Below are 18,428 nucleotides of genomic sequence, written 5' to 3'. Positions count from 1 at the left end.
CAAAAGTCTCCAAATATTTGTAAGACCAAGATTATTACACATGCTGTGAAGTGTAAATGTTGCTCTAGGGGCTTGCACACTTTTGCTTCACTATGATCAAGGACTGAGTCCATCAAAAGATTAAAGTCTCCTCCCAATATTATAACATGAGGGGTGCCAGTGGCTTGCAACATCCCTTCAAGATCTATAAAAAAGCCCTGATCATCAATGTTAGGAACATAGAAATTAACCAAAATAAGACTTCGCCCCTGAATTTCAGCTAAAACAATAATGACTCTTCCTAATTTATCTTTACATTGTTTGAGACATTTGAATTGTAGATGTTTAATTATCAGTGTAATGACCCCCCCTGCTCTTCCTCCAGCCAGCACTATAAAAAATGCCCAGCCCATATCTTTCCAAAATGTTCAGCTTCCCGCAGAGAATGGTGCGCATCTGGAAGAAACACTATATCCTATTTCTTACACTTAAGAAGAGAAATAACCTTCCTTCTTTTTATTCAGATTCTTCAAACAGTCAAACAAATTTTCAATAAGCCAGTCCGCTCAGCTGCAACATGAGTGCAAGCAAATTACTTACTCACTCCAATGACTTTGCCAGAAATACTCCACAAAATAAACTCCAGCCAATTAGCTCAAATAGCATGTAGATTAATTCACAAAACCGTCCCAAAGGTGTGTTGCTCTACAAAATAAACTCTAGCCGCTAGGTGGAACCAGCACAAAAAGAGCGTGCAGAATCTTCAAACAGTCAAGAGAATGTTCAGTGAGTCGGTCTACTTGGCTGCAATGTGAGTACCACAAGATTACTTACTCCATTAAATTTATGAAGGACATCGCTTACTGTGGGCATGTGAATGTTTTACGGCCATCCTTAACATCTATTCTCAATTTGGCCGGGAATATCAGTGCAAAAGCAGCCTTCCATTAATGTAAAAGTTTCTTGAATTCCTTGAATCGATCACGTTTGAATCGAACTGCCCTCCTAGAACAGTTATGGAACACAGTGTATCAAATCTCACCGGTTTATGTCATAAAAGTTATTAAAACTAGCAAAGTCCGCAGAGCTCACCATTCACATGTCGGATCCTAGCCTCCACATGTAATATATTGTTAACTTTACACAATGACAAAACAAATGTGAAAACAAAGTGCTGGCAAATTTGCCAGCTGAATTAATGTGCCTCCAACATTATTGACATGAGAATGGAGCTTTATACCTATAATAACTCTATAGGACAGCTGCCAACACTCTGTAGAGACTCATGGCTGCATGTGGTATTTTAATGAGCTTGTGGGGTTTAAGGCAGTTTTTTCTTCCATTGTTACATCCTCGGGTAGCAGAAGGAGGGGGTCACATTTTAGATGGTTTGCTTATAGATACTAAGCGGCTAAGTTGGATTAAAGTCCAAATTCCCACTACAAACCCCCCACCCAGTAACAGCCCTACAAATTTGAGAAACATAAAATAAAGCACGCCAGAGGGAAAACAGCCTTTCTCAGCAAATTCCCCAAGAGACAAAGAAATCATGCAACTCACGTGCTGGGGATGAAAGGAGGGAGATGAGATAGAAGAAATCAGAATAGAAAGACACATGTTTAAACTTACAGCTGTTCTTTATGCCATTGTTGAACACTCTGTCAGAGCCAATCATATAGCAGCTTAGGAACGCAAACACTTCTAGCTACAAAAGCTCCTTTTCAGCATCTCTGCATTTCGGAATGTGTCAGAAAGCAATTCGTAACACAACGCAAGTACGTTGCAGTTAAACAATTGCCACAAGGGGCACTATAGCATGCATTTGTGTAAAGGTTTTTCTTCTATGGTCAGTTTTCTCTTTCAGGTCAAATACTGTTATGGTGTATCAACAGGTGACAGGGCGGAGGGCGGGGCTGGGGCGTGATTATACACACTGGTCCCGTGATCAGGTTAATTAAGCCTCTGAGAGGGATAAAGGCCGACTGCGGAAGGTGGTGCGACAAGAGAGAGATCGTTTACTTATCATTACTTGTCATTATTTATGACAACATAAATAATAGTTTAATAAAGAACTGAATCAAAAGACACAAACACCCACATGACAGTCAGCTGACCGTAAATTATCTCTCTCTCGTCGCACCATCTTCCACAGTCGGCCTTTATCCCTCTCGGAGGCTTAATTAGTCTGATAAGTGTGTATAATCACGACCCGGCCCCGCCCTCCACCCTGTCACACAACAATTTGAAGAGATTACGGACTTCAGCTTTAAAGTTAGTTAAACTCTCGACATGTTTATACCTAGCAACCTGAACAACACATTCAATTTAATGGCACAGACATTTGAACGTAACTCTATTGCCTGTTTGAATACTGAGATTTGTTACTACCACAATAACACAAGAATGCATGTTATGTATGTACGACAGGGTCATACGGTTACAATGAGTATGCATCTGACCTTAGTCTGCATGTGGCTGCAATTCACCAGCCATCTTATAGTCTAGACTGTGACCTCTGAACCCTCATCTACATATCTACAATTCACACACTACAAACCATTCAAATAACAGGATCTAGCCTGCTATTAAGTCAATCCAACTCAAACACTGGTACCGGTGAGTGATTTTGCCTCTGGCCCCCCACAGTAGGGCCCTTCTGTGGGCCTCCTTTACATTTCCCTTGAAAGGCTGGTGGGTCTGAACCCATTCCCTTTGACTGTACCTGGCAGAGGTGGTGCTGAAATCTCACTTTGGTTCCCTAAGACCCACATGCCACATCATTGGTATCACACTTACCGTGTTGAAGGGATAGTTCACACAGAAATGAAAATTATGACATTGCATACTAACAATCATGTTGCTCCAAACCTGTATAACTTTCTTTCTTCTGTTTGCCTCTGTCACCATTCACTTTAATTGTATGATTTTACTTTTATTTTTAATGGAAATGAATGCTGACTGAGGCTGTCATTCTGCCTAACATCTTTTGTAAGAGAGAAAGTTTTACAGGTTTGGAACAACATGATGGTGAGTAAATGATGACAGAATTTAAATTATTTGGATGAACTATCCCATTATATAATAACTCTTCCACCATACATTTCATAAAGCCAAGAAGGGCAGTTTATGAGCTGCTGGTGAAAAGCTGCTGGTTCTTTTGTTTCCAATTTTCTGTTAGTGGTGGACTCATTTGATAAGGTCCTGAGTGCTTTTGAAAACATACTGAATCGGTCATACAATGGAAACTACAGATCCCATGAGGCTTTGCTCTGGCAGGCCAAAAGTATATTTTTCAAAAGGTGGCTAGGGCTACACTGAAGTGTATGGCGTATACAGTAGAAGGCTCTGAGTATCAGGATTTTTCAGCAGTCTAAAGAATAGTGGTAAGCAGTGTCTGTAGAGATGTAGTTTGGCTTTTAAGTAATTGTCCTCAAATCTTGCAGAAGGGGAGTAAACGTTAGTCAAAGAGAGAGAGTGAAAGAAAGGACGTATATGTCGAGAATGGCCATGCTACCATACCACTCATACTATATTTGCACTGGGCAGTATTTGTATTTAACACAATATGCACATTTTCTGTACACCTGAAATTACCTACTTAATTTGCCAAATACAACCACAGCTCACTGCAAGGAACACTATATCCCACAGTGTAAGTTATATCAAAGTGACTTTTAAACTCTTTCTGAACTCATTACATAATAAATCATTACTTGACTGCTAAAAGTACAAAATTAGATTTGGGTACAATACAAGTTAAGCTCAATCGACAGCATTTGTGAAATAATAAATTATTAATTGGAGACTGGGGTCATTCCAGCAGCATTAAAGATTGCTGCTGTAACACCTGTGCCAAAAAAAATGCAGCCCTGGATGATTTTAACAATTTTCATCCCATCTCAAATCTTCCATCTTTGGCAAAAATACTAGAGCGTGTTGTTGCCTCTCAATTGTGTAACATCTTACAATTAATAACCTTTTTTCACCACTTCAGTCAGGCTTTCGTAAATTTCACAGTACTGAAACAGCTTTGGTCAAAGTTACCAATGACTTGTTGTTGGCTTCTGATTCTGGAGCAACTTCCATTCTCATCCTTCTTGATCTTAGAGCCGCTTCGATACTGTTGATCATGGTCTTTTACTTACCCACCTTGAAAGAGTTTTTGGTGTGTCGGGGAAAGTTTTAAACTGGTTTAAATCCTATTTTACTGACCGTTTCCAGTTTATTTCTATGGGTGGTTACAGATCTGACACTTGCGTACTTTCATGTCTCGATCCTGCCACGACACCGACCCTTTCTACAGTTCGCATTCGACGGTCAGGCATATCAGTACAAAGTCCTCCCCTTCGGCCTGTCTCTGTCCCCTCGCGTCTTCACGAAAGTCGCAGAGGCAGCCCTTGCCCCGACTTTCGTGGGGCAAGGGCTCAATTACCTCAACGATTGGCTCATCCTGGCCCCCTCGCAAGAGTTACTATGCGCGCACAGAGACCAGGTGCTCAGGCACCTCAGCCGTTTGGGGCTTCAGGTCAACTGGGAAAAGAGCAAGCTCGCCCCGGTTCAGAGCATCTCTTTTCTCGGCATGGAGTTGAACTCAGTCTCAATGTCAGCACGTCTCTCCAACGAGCGTGCACAGTCGGTGCTGAATTGCCTCGCTTCCTTCAAGCCAGGCACCATGGTTCCTTTAAAATGTTTCCAAAAGCTCCTGGGGCATATGGCATCCTCCGCGGTGACCACGCCGCTAGGGTTGATGCATATGAGACCACTTCAGCACTGGCTCCAGACTCAAGTCCCGACTCAAGTCCCGTGAATGTCACCACTGCCTGCCGCCAAACCTTCAAACCCTTGACAGACCTCTGCTTTCTACGGGCAGGAGTACCCTTGCAGCAGGTGTCCCGACATGTCATGGTCACAACCGACGCCTCCAAACTGGGTTGGGGCGCCGTGTGCAACGGGCACGCTGCCTCAGGCCGTTGGAACCGGGCCCCACTGCGTTGGCACATCAACTGCCTAGAGCTGCTGGCTGTTTTCTTTACCCTGAGGAAGTTTCTCCTGTTAATTCGAGACAAACATGTCCTAGTCAGGTCAGACAGCACCACAGTGGTAGCCTACATAAATCTCCAAGGCGGAGTACGCTCCCTCCACATGTCACAGCTCGCCTGTCGTCTCCTCCTTTGGAGCCAGCAGCGACTCCAGTCACTGCGCACCACTCACATCCCTGGCAACCTCAATGTGATAGCGGACGCGCTGTCACGACAATGCTTGCCCAGCGGGGAGTGGAAGCTCCACCCACAGTCGGTCCAGCTGATCTGGGACCGGTTCGGCAAGGCCCAGGTAGACCTGTTTGCCTCCCAAGAAACCTCCCACTGCCCGCTCTGGTATGCCCGGACAGAGGCTCCCCTCGGGGCAGACGCTTTGGCACACAGCTGGCCCGCGGGTCTGCGCAAGTACGCATTTCCCCCAGTGAGCCTTCTTGCACAGGTGCTGTGCAAGGTCAGGGAGGACGAGGAGCAAGTCATCTTGGTGGCCCCCTATTGGCCCACCCGGACTTGGTTCTCGGACCTCATGCTTCTCGCGACAGCCCCTCCCTGGTGAATTCCCCTGAGGAAGGACCTTCTTTCTCAGGGACGGGGCACGCTCTGGCACCCGCACCCAGGTCTCTGGAACCTCCACGTCTGGCCCTTGGATGGGATGCGGAAGATCTAGTCGGTCTACCATCGACAATCGTAGATACTATCAACCAAGCCAGAGCCCCCTCTACCAGGCATCTTTACGCCCTAAAGTGGCGCCTATTTGCAAATTGGTGTTCTTCCCGGGCTGAAGACCACAGAGGTGCGTGGTTAGGTCAGTGCTCGTGTTTCTACAGGAGAGGCTGGAGAGGAGGCTGTCCCCTCCACCCTCAAGGTGTATGTCGCCGCTATCGCGGCTCACCATGACACGATAGACGGCAAGTCTCTAGGTAAGCACGACTTAATGATCAGGTTCCTAAAAGGCGCCCGGAGGCTAACTCCCTCCCGGCCAAGCCTGTTCCCCTCCTGGGATCTCTTGTTCGTCCTCACAGGCCTCCAGAGACCCCCCCCTTTGAGCCGCTAGATTCAGCTGGACTCAGGGCCCTTTCTCTCAAGACGGCCCTGCTGATCGCGCTCGCCTCCATCAAGAGGGTCGGGGACCTGCAAGCATTCTCTGTCAGCGACACTTGCCTGGAGTTCGGTCCGGCAGACACATACATGATCCTAAGACCGCGACAGGGCTATGTGCCCAAGGATCCTACCACACCCTTCAGAGATCAGGTAGTGAACCTGCAAGCGCTGCCCCGGGAGGAGGCAGACCCAGCCCTTTCGTTGATGTGTCCAGTATGTGCTTTGCGTATCTATCTGGACCGCACGCAGAGCTCTAGACGTTCTGAGTAGCTCTTTGTCTGTTTCAGGGGACAGCAGAAAGGGAACGCTGTCTCCAAACAGAGGCTGTTTGCAGAGCAGCAGGGTGGGCAACACCTAACACTTTCGCAAGATTCTACAATCTCCGAATTGAGTCAGTATCGTCCTGTGTTCTCTCAGGTCCGAGCCCGTAGAATTCGGTAACAAGCTGACGATCTGGCCAGGTGAATCGCTTGTGCCTAGCGCCTTTTCCCTCAGCCGAGGTAAAATAGTGTGCCTTTGTTCCCAGGAGACCCCATCTTTCGGGTCCCTGGTTGATTCCTTGGGTCTGCAGTTCAGTGGAGGAACTCGCCGACCCAAGCCACTACGGGTACTCAATCTACCCTGTACTGGAATAGGTGCTCCACAGGTTAAGGCCTCCTGTTCGGACTCCCCCTGTGTGTAATTCCGCGGTACTGTCCCCTCACGAGCGGACTCCCGTGTCTCCCTTAGGCAGTTCCAGCTGCCTCGGCCGCCGTGCTGTAGCTTCCCCCCTCTACGAGGCTGGATCTACCACCGCGCCAACTTTTCCACATAGGACCCAAGTGGCCATGTGATGTATTCGCCACTCTTTGCCTCCCCTGCAGGGTAGGTGTAGTCTCAGCAGGGTCTTCTCCCCTTGAAAGAATAGGAAACGGGGTAAGACTCCCTTCCCTTAATGCATGTAAGGGCCCCGGCTGTAGTAGCTCTATGCGAGAAACAGAGAGAAAAGAGGCCCAGCCAGGCTTGGCCCGTTCCCAGGTTGGCAAGCATCACCTTGTTCCCCTCACTAGGGTAACCAGAAGGATTCTGATGACTTTAATGGGGCATTGGGGAAGGGTACGTGCAGCCTGATACAGCTGGTCGCCTTTGCACGTAAGAATACCTGCCCGCTCCTGTATCAGCAGTTCATGTACACGGCTCAGCGCATGGCATGATTGAAGTGGGACCCCTAGTGTCGCTTCTCCGACACAACGTGGAGAGAGCGACAGAAGGGGAACGTCTAGGTTACGTATGTAACCTCCGTTCCCCGATGGAGGGAACGAGACGTTGTGTCTTCCTCGCCACGTCGCTGAGCCGAGCCACATTTCTGGCTCCTCAGAAAAATCCTGAATGAACTTCCGTATTCGCCCCGCTTCAATGCCCGTATGTCCGGGGCGGGATATGCAAAATATGCAAAAAGGCCTTTTTTCATAGAACAGAGGTATATATCGGCGCTCAAGAGAGACCCCTAGTGTCGCTTCTCCGACACAACGTCTCGTTCCCTCCATCGGGGAACGGAGGTTACATACGTAACCTAGACGTTTTTCTCCTCAGAAATATAGCAAGATTTCGCCCCAGTCCTAAATTTCTCTGTAGCTAAAAAGCTGATAAATTAATTTGTTGTCTCTCGGATAGATTACTGCCATGCCATTTTAACCAGAGTTTCTAAATCCACACTCAATAAGATCCAATATGTACAAAACTTTGCCACCAGGATTCTGACTGGGACCAGGACATGCAATCATATTAATCCTGTATTGGAGTCCTTAAACTGGCTCCCAGTCAGTTTCCGTGTCGATTTAAAATTATGATGCTGACATACAAAGCATTACATGGCTTGGCTCCTCATTATTTATCTGCATTGTTAATCCCATACACACCAAATCACAGACTGCAATCCTCACAATATAATTTGTTGACTGTTCCACAAACCCGCTTAAAATCTATTTGGAACTCTCTTCCTCTAGAACTTAGGGAAGCTCAGACTTATAACATTTTTAAAGCTCAACAACATACTTTTTTAAACTAGCATTTGCTGATGTCTACTTTTATTTTTATTTTGCTGCTTATTTTGTGTATAGCGCTTTGAGAAGCTGCTTTTAAAGGCGCTTGATAAAATAAAGTTTATTATTATATTATTATAATGTTGATTACAACATAATATAATTTTTTATTAAAAAAAGTTACAGTGAGGCACTCACATTGGAAGTGAATAGTGCCAGTTTTTAAGGGTTTAAATGCAGAAATATGAAGCTTATAATTTTATAAAAGCACATTCATGAATTCTTCAGATAAAACTTTGTTAACTAAAAGTTGTAAGTGATTTTATCACACTAAAATTATGTATTAGCCATGTGTTGTGCTATACTTTTGAAACAGTGGGTATTTTAACGTTTACAAATTGGCCCCATTCACTTCCATTATAGGTGCTTCATTGTGACCCAGATTTATTTATTGATGTATTGAACCCAGAATATTCCTTTAAAAACTCTAAATAACCATATTTACATCAGAAAAAATAACTGTAAGGCACTTTCTTCTGCATGCTGAAATTGAAAACATGCAACATATAGAGGTCATGTGACAATGTAATATAATGCTGTTTGAAACATTTTACAACGCATACTGCATTGTAATTTTTTTTTTTATTGGAAATTTAAATATAGCATATTATACAGTATAGCATATATATACAGTATAGTTTAAAAATATAGTAGGTATTTGTGGAGTGGAGGGGGGCGTGGTCGGGCTAGAATGTCGCACGGGGGATAAAGGCGGCCGGTGATGACGGTTCGAGAGAGAGAATAACGGGCATGTCCGTCATGTCTGTGTTTATGTTTGTGCTTTTGGTTTAAGTTTAATTAAATTATTATTTATATGGTTCTCGCCTCCTCCTTGCCCATCTTAACCACCTTACATTGGTGCCGAAAACCCGGAAAGGAAGACACTACTCCGTCTGATAGCCCGTTTTTATTGGCCGGGCATTGGAGGCGACATCCGCAGGTGGTGTGCGGCATGCCGCGAATGTCAGCTGGTAAACCCACCGGCCACCCTAAAAGCACAAACATAAACACACATGATGGACATGCCTGTAATTCTCTCTCTCTCTCGAACCGTCGTCACCGGCCACCTTTATCCCTCGCGCGCCCCATCATGCCGACTGGGGACCAAGCGTGCGACATTCTAGCCCGGCCCCACCCCCCTCTGCTCCACAGTAGTCTACAATATATACTGCTTACTATGCAGTAATCAGTGGTATACCATTTTGTTTGTTCGAAAGAAAGAAAGAAAGAAAGAAAGAAAGAAAGAAAGAAAGAAAGAAAGAAAGAAAGAAAGAAAGAAAGAAAGAAAGAAAGAAAGAAAGAAAGAATCACATCAAGAAAATGATTATTTCGTGAAGAAATTCTGGCCCACACAGACAGTTAACTTACAATAAGCAAGAAAGACACAAGGAGATGACAGAGTGAAAAGACATAGAAAGACTGCAGGTCTAAGGTATGTATGCTACCTGACCTGACGGCAGGGTACAACAGAGGTCTTGCACATATTTTAACAGCTGCAAAGGATTTCCATTGAAAAATCAGCTGACTTGATTAAAGCAGCACTTGTAGCCTGCGGTGGGCTTCTCTCTGAAAGCCATTATTTTATTGGAGGGGCAGAGTCCTTGACGGCCAGCTTCACACTCATCAAGAGCAGGAACTCTAGCTGGTGATTCTGCAAGTTGGCAGTCCAGAGCCCGGCATATGGATGCCAGACCATCGTCTGCAATCTCTCATCTATCCTGGACTCAAGCCAGTGCATGGCTTCTATGGATCATGGTGGCCAAGTTAAAATATCTAATCTACCTCCAAAAGCCTTAAACAGCCATAAACGTCCTCAATCCAGCACTTTTCGAAGTCACTTAAACATTACTGTAATCATGAAAGATCTAGGTAGGTAACTGAAACGGAAAGATCAAGAGATTTTTTGAGTCCTCTGTACCTACAGTTACATTCATTCATTGTGCAATAGCTTTTATCCAAAGTAGCTTATACTGTAGTGCAGGGGTCACCAACCCGTCGATCGCGATCGACATGTCGATCTTTGAGATTTTCCTGTAGATCCTGAAAATAATATTAAAGCAGCTTCAGCCCCCCTAAACTTCTGCCTAGCCCCCCTAAAAATGTGTGATTAAGTGTAGGCTACACAAATTCGTGTTCGCTTCAGTGTCGTTATAATCAGATTCAGCGCGTTCTTCATCTTCAATCCACAGCGGCGCAGAGCTGAGCGCACGTCAACAGAGGACAGGCTGTGTGTGTGTGTTCATCTGAGCCTCATTGGTCTGCCACTGCTCGTCAATGTCAGAATATTTGAGATGACCAATCAAATCAAAGTAGGCGGGCTTTATGTGCGCAGACGCTGCAGAGCGCGGGAGTTTTAGCCAAGTAAGTTACAGACAGCTAATATGGCTGAGGCTCCGCGAAAGAAGCCGCAAACCTATTATTTTCATCCAGAATGGGAAGAACAGTTCATTTTTACGTTAGTTAAAGACAAGTGTATATGTATGTTATGCCGGCAAACACAAGCACTGGCTAAAAGAGGAAATCTGGAGCGGCACCACAATGCTAACCATCCGACCTTTAGGGACAGCTATCCACCAGTGACGTGCGGTGATGTCTTAAAAGAGGCTAGGCACTGAGTTATGAAAGCCAGATTACCTGATTTATTGTTTAAGCTAATAATACGTAATAACAGTGAACGTTACACACAAGCGCGGCATATCAAGAAATGTACAAATCAGGATGTTTATCGCATACTCTCTCTCTCTCACACACACACTCTCTCACACACACACACACACACACACACACACACCATATCATCGGCAATATCCCGCTGAAGTCCAAACAGTCTGACTGGTTGAAAAAAAGCAGGCAGGGATAGCAGTACAGCCGCTGATTGTTAGCACAGCCACATAGCCAATCTTTTCTTACATACCAATCAGTTTGAAATGATCGGATACTTTTTGGGCCCTTTTGCTGTACCAGTCCATCCAAGGCTGGCGTAGACCTCTCTCTTGCAATTAACTCATATTTGGAATTAAAATCGAGCTTGGAAAAATTTCTTAATTCCGTGATTACGGCCGGTGCTGTCATTTTGATTTTGAATTTGGCGGGGATTAGGCATGTACACTAGCTGTGGTGTAATGACGTTAGCTATGCAAATGTCCAGGAATATCTCGATTTTAATTGGTCCATGTCTGATACGTAACGGAGATGATTACGGGCATAACATATTTACGTCAAAAGGCACAGCAGATTTGTGCTTTTTGCTGTACATGTTAAAGAATACAGGATCGAAGTGCGCATGCGCAACATGGGTTTTCCGCTTGTCGTCTGCAATGAATGGACCGTAAAAGCACTGCTTATTCTACCATTTGTTTTTAGTTGATTATGCGTAACTGCTACATTTGTCATCATAACGTCTAAACAATTGGAATAACACACATATTGCATATATAAATCACAAGAATAAAAAGTAAAAATACAAATACAAGTTTATTATATATTAAACATTTTATTTTTGAATTTTGGCAGAGTAGGCAGTGCCTAATTTGCCTACCCAGACCGCACGTCAGTGCTATCCACAGACCGTATTCAATCACAGGCATCGCACTGACTTGAGTGAACATTACTGCAAACGTTTTGCCTGTTGGTATTGTGAAAGTGATGCTGCATAAAATGGACTAGACCTGCATTTAGTTTAATTTACTGGGGAAGTTATTGCCATTAATCTGCTTTCTTAAATGATACAAAGTAAATAACAAACATACATGAAGCAATATCATAAGCTTCACAATTAACTGTTATTAATGGCACTACATATGATCTGCTCATTACAAAATGTGTTGATTTTTTGCCCACTATGAACAAAATAACCTTATCTACATAATTCATAAATGCTGTTCATTATTAGTTCTTGATACCTAATGCATTAATTAATTTTAAAGTTCCCTCTTATCACCTAATTTTTCAAAGGCCCTACCTACATAATTCTATACAGTAAATAGAAAATAGGCCACATTCCTTTCCTATTTGTATTCAAATGAATTTAATGCAACTTAAAATTGATGTTGTGATGTAAAGTTCTTAAAGCAATAGCTACGACCTGTTTAATACACCAGTTACAGTCTGCCTAAATAAAAGGCCTCAAGTTGGAAGTATTTTGGCTTTCTTTCTCTTACATCATTAGGTAGATCTTGCCTTTAATCAGGGCTGAGGTCAGGGATCTTGGGCTCAAAAAGGTTGGTGACCACTGCTGTAGTGCAATCAAAGTTAACAATTTATCAGACCCATAACTTGAACTACAGGAAAACAGAACCTTTCTCTCTCTCTCTCTCTTTTTTTATTTTTCTCTCTCCCCTTTTCATTTGGAATGCCCAATTCCCAATGTGCTCTAAATCCTTGTTTTGGCATAGTGACTCTCAATCCGGGTGGCGGAGGACAAGTCTCAGTTGCCTTCGCATCTGAGACTCAATCTGCGCATCTTATCACGTGGCTTGTTGAACGCATTACCACGGAAACCTAGCACATGTGGAGGCTTCACACTATTCTCCATGGCATCCACGCACAACTCACCACGCGCTCCACCAAGAGCAAGAACCACATTATGGCGACCACGAGGAGCTTAACCCAACATGACTCTAAACACCCTAGCAACCGGGACAATTGGTTGCTTAGGAACCTTGACTGGAGTCACTCAGCACGCCCTAGATTCGAACTTGCGACTCCAGGTGTGGTAGTCATCATCTTTACTTGCTAAGCTACCCAGGCCCCCCCCCCTTTCTCTCTCTCCAATTCTTTTCTGTATAGGTTTGCCTGTTAACTATACAAAGAATATGCTGCACATATATCTTCAGCAGCTTTGTGAATATGCAGAAATAAGATGTTTTAGTGCAGTGCCTCTCTACTGGGTACGTTTTAGGAACCACAGTAGACATTAAGAGGTGACCCAACACAGTACAAAATTTAATAGAATAAAAATAACAAAATGTCCTTAAAATAAAAAATGAAAGCTATTAATATTAACATAAGCTGCTTAAAGAAAACATTTTATATCACAAAAAATATTATATAAGGTCACCATTCACCCATTGTTCCAAACTCCAACTTTCTGCCCTACATGAAACACAAAAGGAGATGTTAGGCAGCATATTAGCCTTAGTCACCATTCACTATCAATGCATTTTTTATACAATGAAAGTGAATGGTGACTGAGGCTAACATTCTGCCTAACATCTCCTTTTGTGTTTCATGTAGGGCAGAAAGTTGGGGTTTGGAACAACAACATTTTTGGGTGCACTATCCCTTTAAGCATGATTACTGACAGAGACTGAATAGGATAACTGACAATTTTGAAACTGCATAAACAATAGCAGAAGTCTGATCTTAATTAATCTTAACCATCTTAATAAATGGAACTGGGCCTAATTTTATAGTAATGTTGTCAACAATAAAAGATTTCAGAAGTGGTTTCTTCCCTTTTTTTAAAAGTTCACAAGCACTTTTATTGAGCTATCCTGCAATAATTGTTGCATTGTATTATTTTAATTTAGTAATTTTGGGTCACATCCCACCAGCTGAGACGCACTGTTCATGTGTACCAGTGAAAGCTGTGTTAAAATTAGCATTTATTCCAACTAGAGCAGATTAGAGTGAAAACAGGCCAAGGAAGGTTGTGATACAACCTGAAGGGCATTGTACTCACCGCCCCTGTACGGCTTCCAGGTGTAGAATTTCCCCCGGAAAGGCACACTGTCAAAATCTGAGCACTGAATTTCCCGGAAATCTTGAGATCCGGCTGGGCACTCCTAACCCACACACAAACACACAAAAATCAATCTGTCTGACAAATATTATTTTGGAGAAAAATGCCAGACTATAGGCCATGACACTTGCTTTACTTTTTTGAGACATTCCATATTTTACTAAATGAACTCCAAAACTCAGCATCAGCTTCGGTCTTGCAAACACTTTAAAATTCTTATGAAGCAGAATCTATCCTCAAACCATGTGAGTTCTTTACAAGTAGCAATGTTCATTTGTAAGATTAAGACATACGGGAATGGAATCAGTAAGAAATGTGTGGCATTCAAACTCACGTCAATGTTGCAGGATCTAAAACGCTTTCTCTCTCCCAGACAATATTTTCCTCCAACCGTTGGCCTGCATCCACATAAGCACAGGCATCAGAAACATCTGAATGCAATTTCAATATAAATCTCAATTACACAATCACTTCTGCTCAAGTTCACTTCAGCCAGACGTCTGCCTGTCTATCTGTTAGTTTTTCCCATTTTCTCTGGCATGTCGTCAGACTAGGTTCATCGAGTACAACGGGCTGAGAGTTAAAACATCATGAATCATCAATTCACTCAAATACATCAACACAGAAGAATGAGATGAAACAAATGAAGACCTGTTTGTGATATTGGCTATGTTTGGAATGGGATACTCACATACTACTCTTATTATTCCTGCAGTATATAGTATGTGTACTGTGCACAGTATGCACGTTTTCATGCTCATTTTGCCAAAATGTGCACTATATAACAGAGCACACTGCACAGAATTCTAGATACCACAATGCAATGTGCTTGACTTGATCTTCCATGTTCAGTTATGAATAAACCAGACATAATTACAGATGCAGTTTTTAACATCTCTTTTTTTACTCATTATTTGATTGGTCTGACAGGATTTAAATGGATAGATAGTTCACCCAAAAATGAAAAATCTCTCATTTACTCATTCTTTCTTCTGCAGAACACAAAGATTTTTAGAAGAATATCTCAGCTCCGTAGGTCCATTTAATGCATGTGAATAATGACCAGACCTTTGAAGCTCCAAAAATCACATAAAGGCCACATAAAAGTAATCCATACAACTCCAGTGGTTAAATCCATGTCTTCAGAAGCAATATGAAAAACAGATACATATTTAAGTCTACATTGTGAAAGTGAAAGTGGAGATTTCTAAAAAACAAAATCTTTGATTGTGTTCTGCAGAAGAAACAAAGTCATACATATCTGGGTTGGCATGAGGGTGAGTAAATTATGAGAGAATTTTACATTTTTGGCAAACTATCCCTTTAAGAACTTTTTGACAAATATAAAATAATCGTCTTTATTTCAAGATGATAACTGGATGCCATTCAAATTCAACCTTAAGGTTGTACCAACAATGCTGTACACTAATGTTTTACTGAAATGTTTATCATAGAATAATGCACACTGTTTAATTTAATATTTAAGTTAACTTAGGATTTTAGGAACAGTGTTTACTCTGCAGCAGGGCTGGACAGGTAATCTGGCATACCGGGCATTTCCCCGACGTACTTTGGGGCCGATCAGGGGAGGACTGGCCATCGGGAGAACTGAGGGGGTCAGGTGGGTCGGGCCAAATTGCTGCGATAAGCATAAATGAACCGCCGCGTTATGCATAACGGACCACAAAATGGCGTCACGATATGCAGACAGCGATACCCCCCCACCACCCGCTAAACAACTTTTGGGCCAGTTGCTATGTAAAATACCGGGCCGATTTCTCTTCCCAATCCAGCCCTGCTCTGCAGTATTCACTAAGTTGTTAGCTAGTATTCCATTGTGAACAAAGCCATTCACAAAATATGTCTGATAATGATCTGTCATCCAATCCGATACATTAAATTAATCACATGAACTTGACCCACCTGGGGCTGTCACAGTGACGAATGGAGGATGAGACTCCACCCCCACAGGAGCGACTACACTCCTCCCAGGGTGACCAATGGCCCCACCCACCGTCAACACCCTCCGGACGAGTTCCATATGTCACACACACCCTTTTGTAGCACCACTAAGGAAAAATATAAATCCACATATAATATTGCAGTTTAAAAAACATTACTCAATTTTGCATGTTGTGAGAAGCTCCATACACATGCCAAACATTTAATTATCAGACAAGGTCAAATGTTATGTGCTTATCATGCCAAAAAACAAAAAAATAAAACTTTTCTTTCAGGCTGATGGAGTGCTCTGTTTCCTGAGTCTTGATATGGTTGTGTTCTGGTATTCCTGGCCCTCTCCCAGAGCACTCTGTGCTTACCCCTTTCTCAATGGTGCTGGTCTGACAGATGGTGCCCTCGGCTGCCGGGATACTACTGGTGATGCAGCGGTTCCCTTTACTCATGCACCACAGCTCACTGCACACTTCCTGAACACAAAAACAAATACACAAGCCACCCAACAAATCAATTTCAGGGAATGTGGGATAAACAGACTTTAAGTAAACATATAGTTCTAAAAGAAGAAGCTGAAGAATTGTATGGAACTGAAAACAAGTCTTATACACTTATTTAAAGGGATATTTTACCCAAAAATGAACATTCTCACATCATTTACTCGTATATCATCCCAGATGTGTATAACTTTCCCAAAAATGAAAAATCTCTCATTTACATTTAGCTGAAATATTCTTCTAAATAATCTTCAGTTGTGTTCAGCAGAAAAAAGAAAGTCATACACATCTGTGATGGCATGAAGGTGAGTAAATGTTGAGATATTTTTCATTTTTGGGTAATTATCCTTTTAAGTAGAAGTAGAACATGGCTGCACCAATTAATGTCTTCAAACTATAATGTGACATTTCTGAATCTGCTGTAAATATTTTAACAGAAAATGGATTGGTCAACCATATACAGGGTCCCCCTATAAAAACAAAAAACAAAAACAAAATAAAACATGGTATCAGATAACAATACCATGATACTGAATGATTACCACATTTATGTACCATTGTATTTATATAATACTCCAAAGTACATGTCCAAAACAAACCAAATCACATGGCATTACCATGGTACCATGACATCAAAACGTCATGTTAATAGCATGGATCTTTTTTGTTAGTATAAATTAAACATGTATAATGTATAATTTCTAATGTCTAAAGTGCAATGATAACTTTGTACAGAGATTAGATAGTTCACATGTTGTTCTCATACATTTGTCTGTGAATCTAATGTAAAGAACACATGCATTTCAGCCTTAACCTGTAACCTTTCTTAAACTACATACTGTAGTTACAGTGAGATTAATACGAAAGTGTATTATCTTCCTCCAGATGTAAAGATGACAATACCTAAACCTCAACTCAATAAGAGCCGATTCAGCACACTCTTTACAGTCTGACAGCAGTAAAGCCACAGCAATGAGCTCTACTGTGAGTCTGTGGAGATGTTAAGCGTCAATTATACCTGGCAGACAAAGAAACCACAAACCATAGCGAGGCAACATTTTTGACCAATTCGTGATTTTGGACAAAAGTGGCAAAGTGCCAGCGGTCTAAAGTCTGGGGGGAGCAAAATTATGGAATGTTACAGCTGGAGAAAGGTAGAATCTGGTGGGCAGATTTAAAGAGAGATTTAATATGAGGATATAAAAGCAACCTGGATAGGACCTCAGCCCAAAATGTTTTCCTCTTAACAAAGACACTACTTCAGATTTCCTGCTGTAGTACAGTTATATACAGTATACTTTAGAATTTAGTGTTTAAAGAGTCAATATGAAATACTCATCTAAAGACCTGAATATCTTGTCAATTTTACTGACATAAAAAAGAATTGGTTATACACTGATCAGCTACATCATTAAAACCACCTGCCTAATATTGTATAGGTCCCTGTAGCAGGGCGGAGGGTGGGGCTGGGCCATGATTCTGCACACCCGGCCCCAAATTAGGCTGATTATGACCAAGAGGGATAAAGGTGACCGGAGATGGCAGTGCGACAGAGAGAGAGTTACGGGCAGCTGCCCGACACCTGTGTGTGTGTTTGTCTTTTTGCTTAAGATTATTATTAAAATATTATTTATACCATTAAGCTGAAACTTGCCTACTCCTATCCATTGAACTGTGTTACACTAGTGCCAAAACCTGGGAAGGAGAAGGGATGCGCCGTAATCGAGTCCTCACCACTACCATCCACCCAAACGGAGCAGCCGCGGCCATCTGCCGGGGGACGGAGGAGCCCGGCCGCCTGAGAGTGGAGGAACGACCGTCGACCGCAAGGGGAGGAGGGGCTCCTAGCTGACCGCCAGGAGCGGTCAGGGCCACTGCCAGGGGCAGCTGAGACACTTACCAGCAGCTAAAATGCGCCGGGGTCAGAGAACTGTAAGCGGGGAGGGGCTCCTGGCTGACCACCTGGCTGACCGCCAGGAGCGGGGAGACCCCACCACGTTTTAGCTGCTGGTAAGGGTCTCCTCCTTTTTTTTGT

General features: G+C 42.9%; 1 protein-coding gene across 1 annotated transcript in view; it reads right to left on the bottom strand.

The window, feature by feature from the left end:
* Positions 1-18,428, bottom strand: part of adamts10 (ADAM metallopeptidase with thrombospondin type 1 motif, 10) — a 102,491-nt gene that overhangs the window by 27,906 nt on the left and 56,157 nt on the right. Inside the window, exons 12-15 of the mRNA XM_052093665.1 lie at positions 16,262-16,369; positions 15,864-16,009; positions 14,275-14,338; positions 13,881-13,983 (exon numbers count right to left, since the gene is read on the bottom strand). Coding sequence (XP_051949625.1) covers positions 13,881-13,983; positions 14,275-14,338; positions 15,864-16,009; positions 16,262-16,369 — 421 coding nt within the window. The remainder of the gene's footprint in view (positions 1-13,880; positions 13,984-14,274; positions 14,339-15,863; positions 16,010-16,261; positions 16,370-18,428) is intronic.

The sequence above is a fragment of the Xyrauchen texanus genome, chromosome 27 (genome assembly GCF_025860055.1).
Source record: "Xyrauchen texanus isolate HMW12.3.18 chromosome 27, RBS_HiC_50CHRs, whole genome shotgun sequence".
Classification (NCBI taxonomy): Eukaryota; Metazoa; Chordata; class Actinopteri; order Cypriniformes; family Catostomidae; genus Xyrauchen; species Xyrauchen texanus.
The sequence above is the reverse complement of the archived record's forward strand: the minus strand, read 5'-3'. Positions and strand labels throughout refer to the sequence as shown.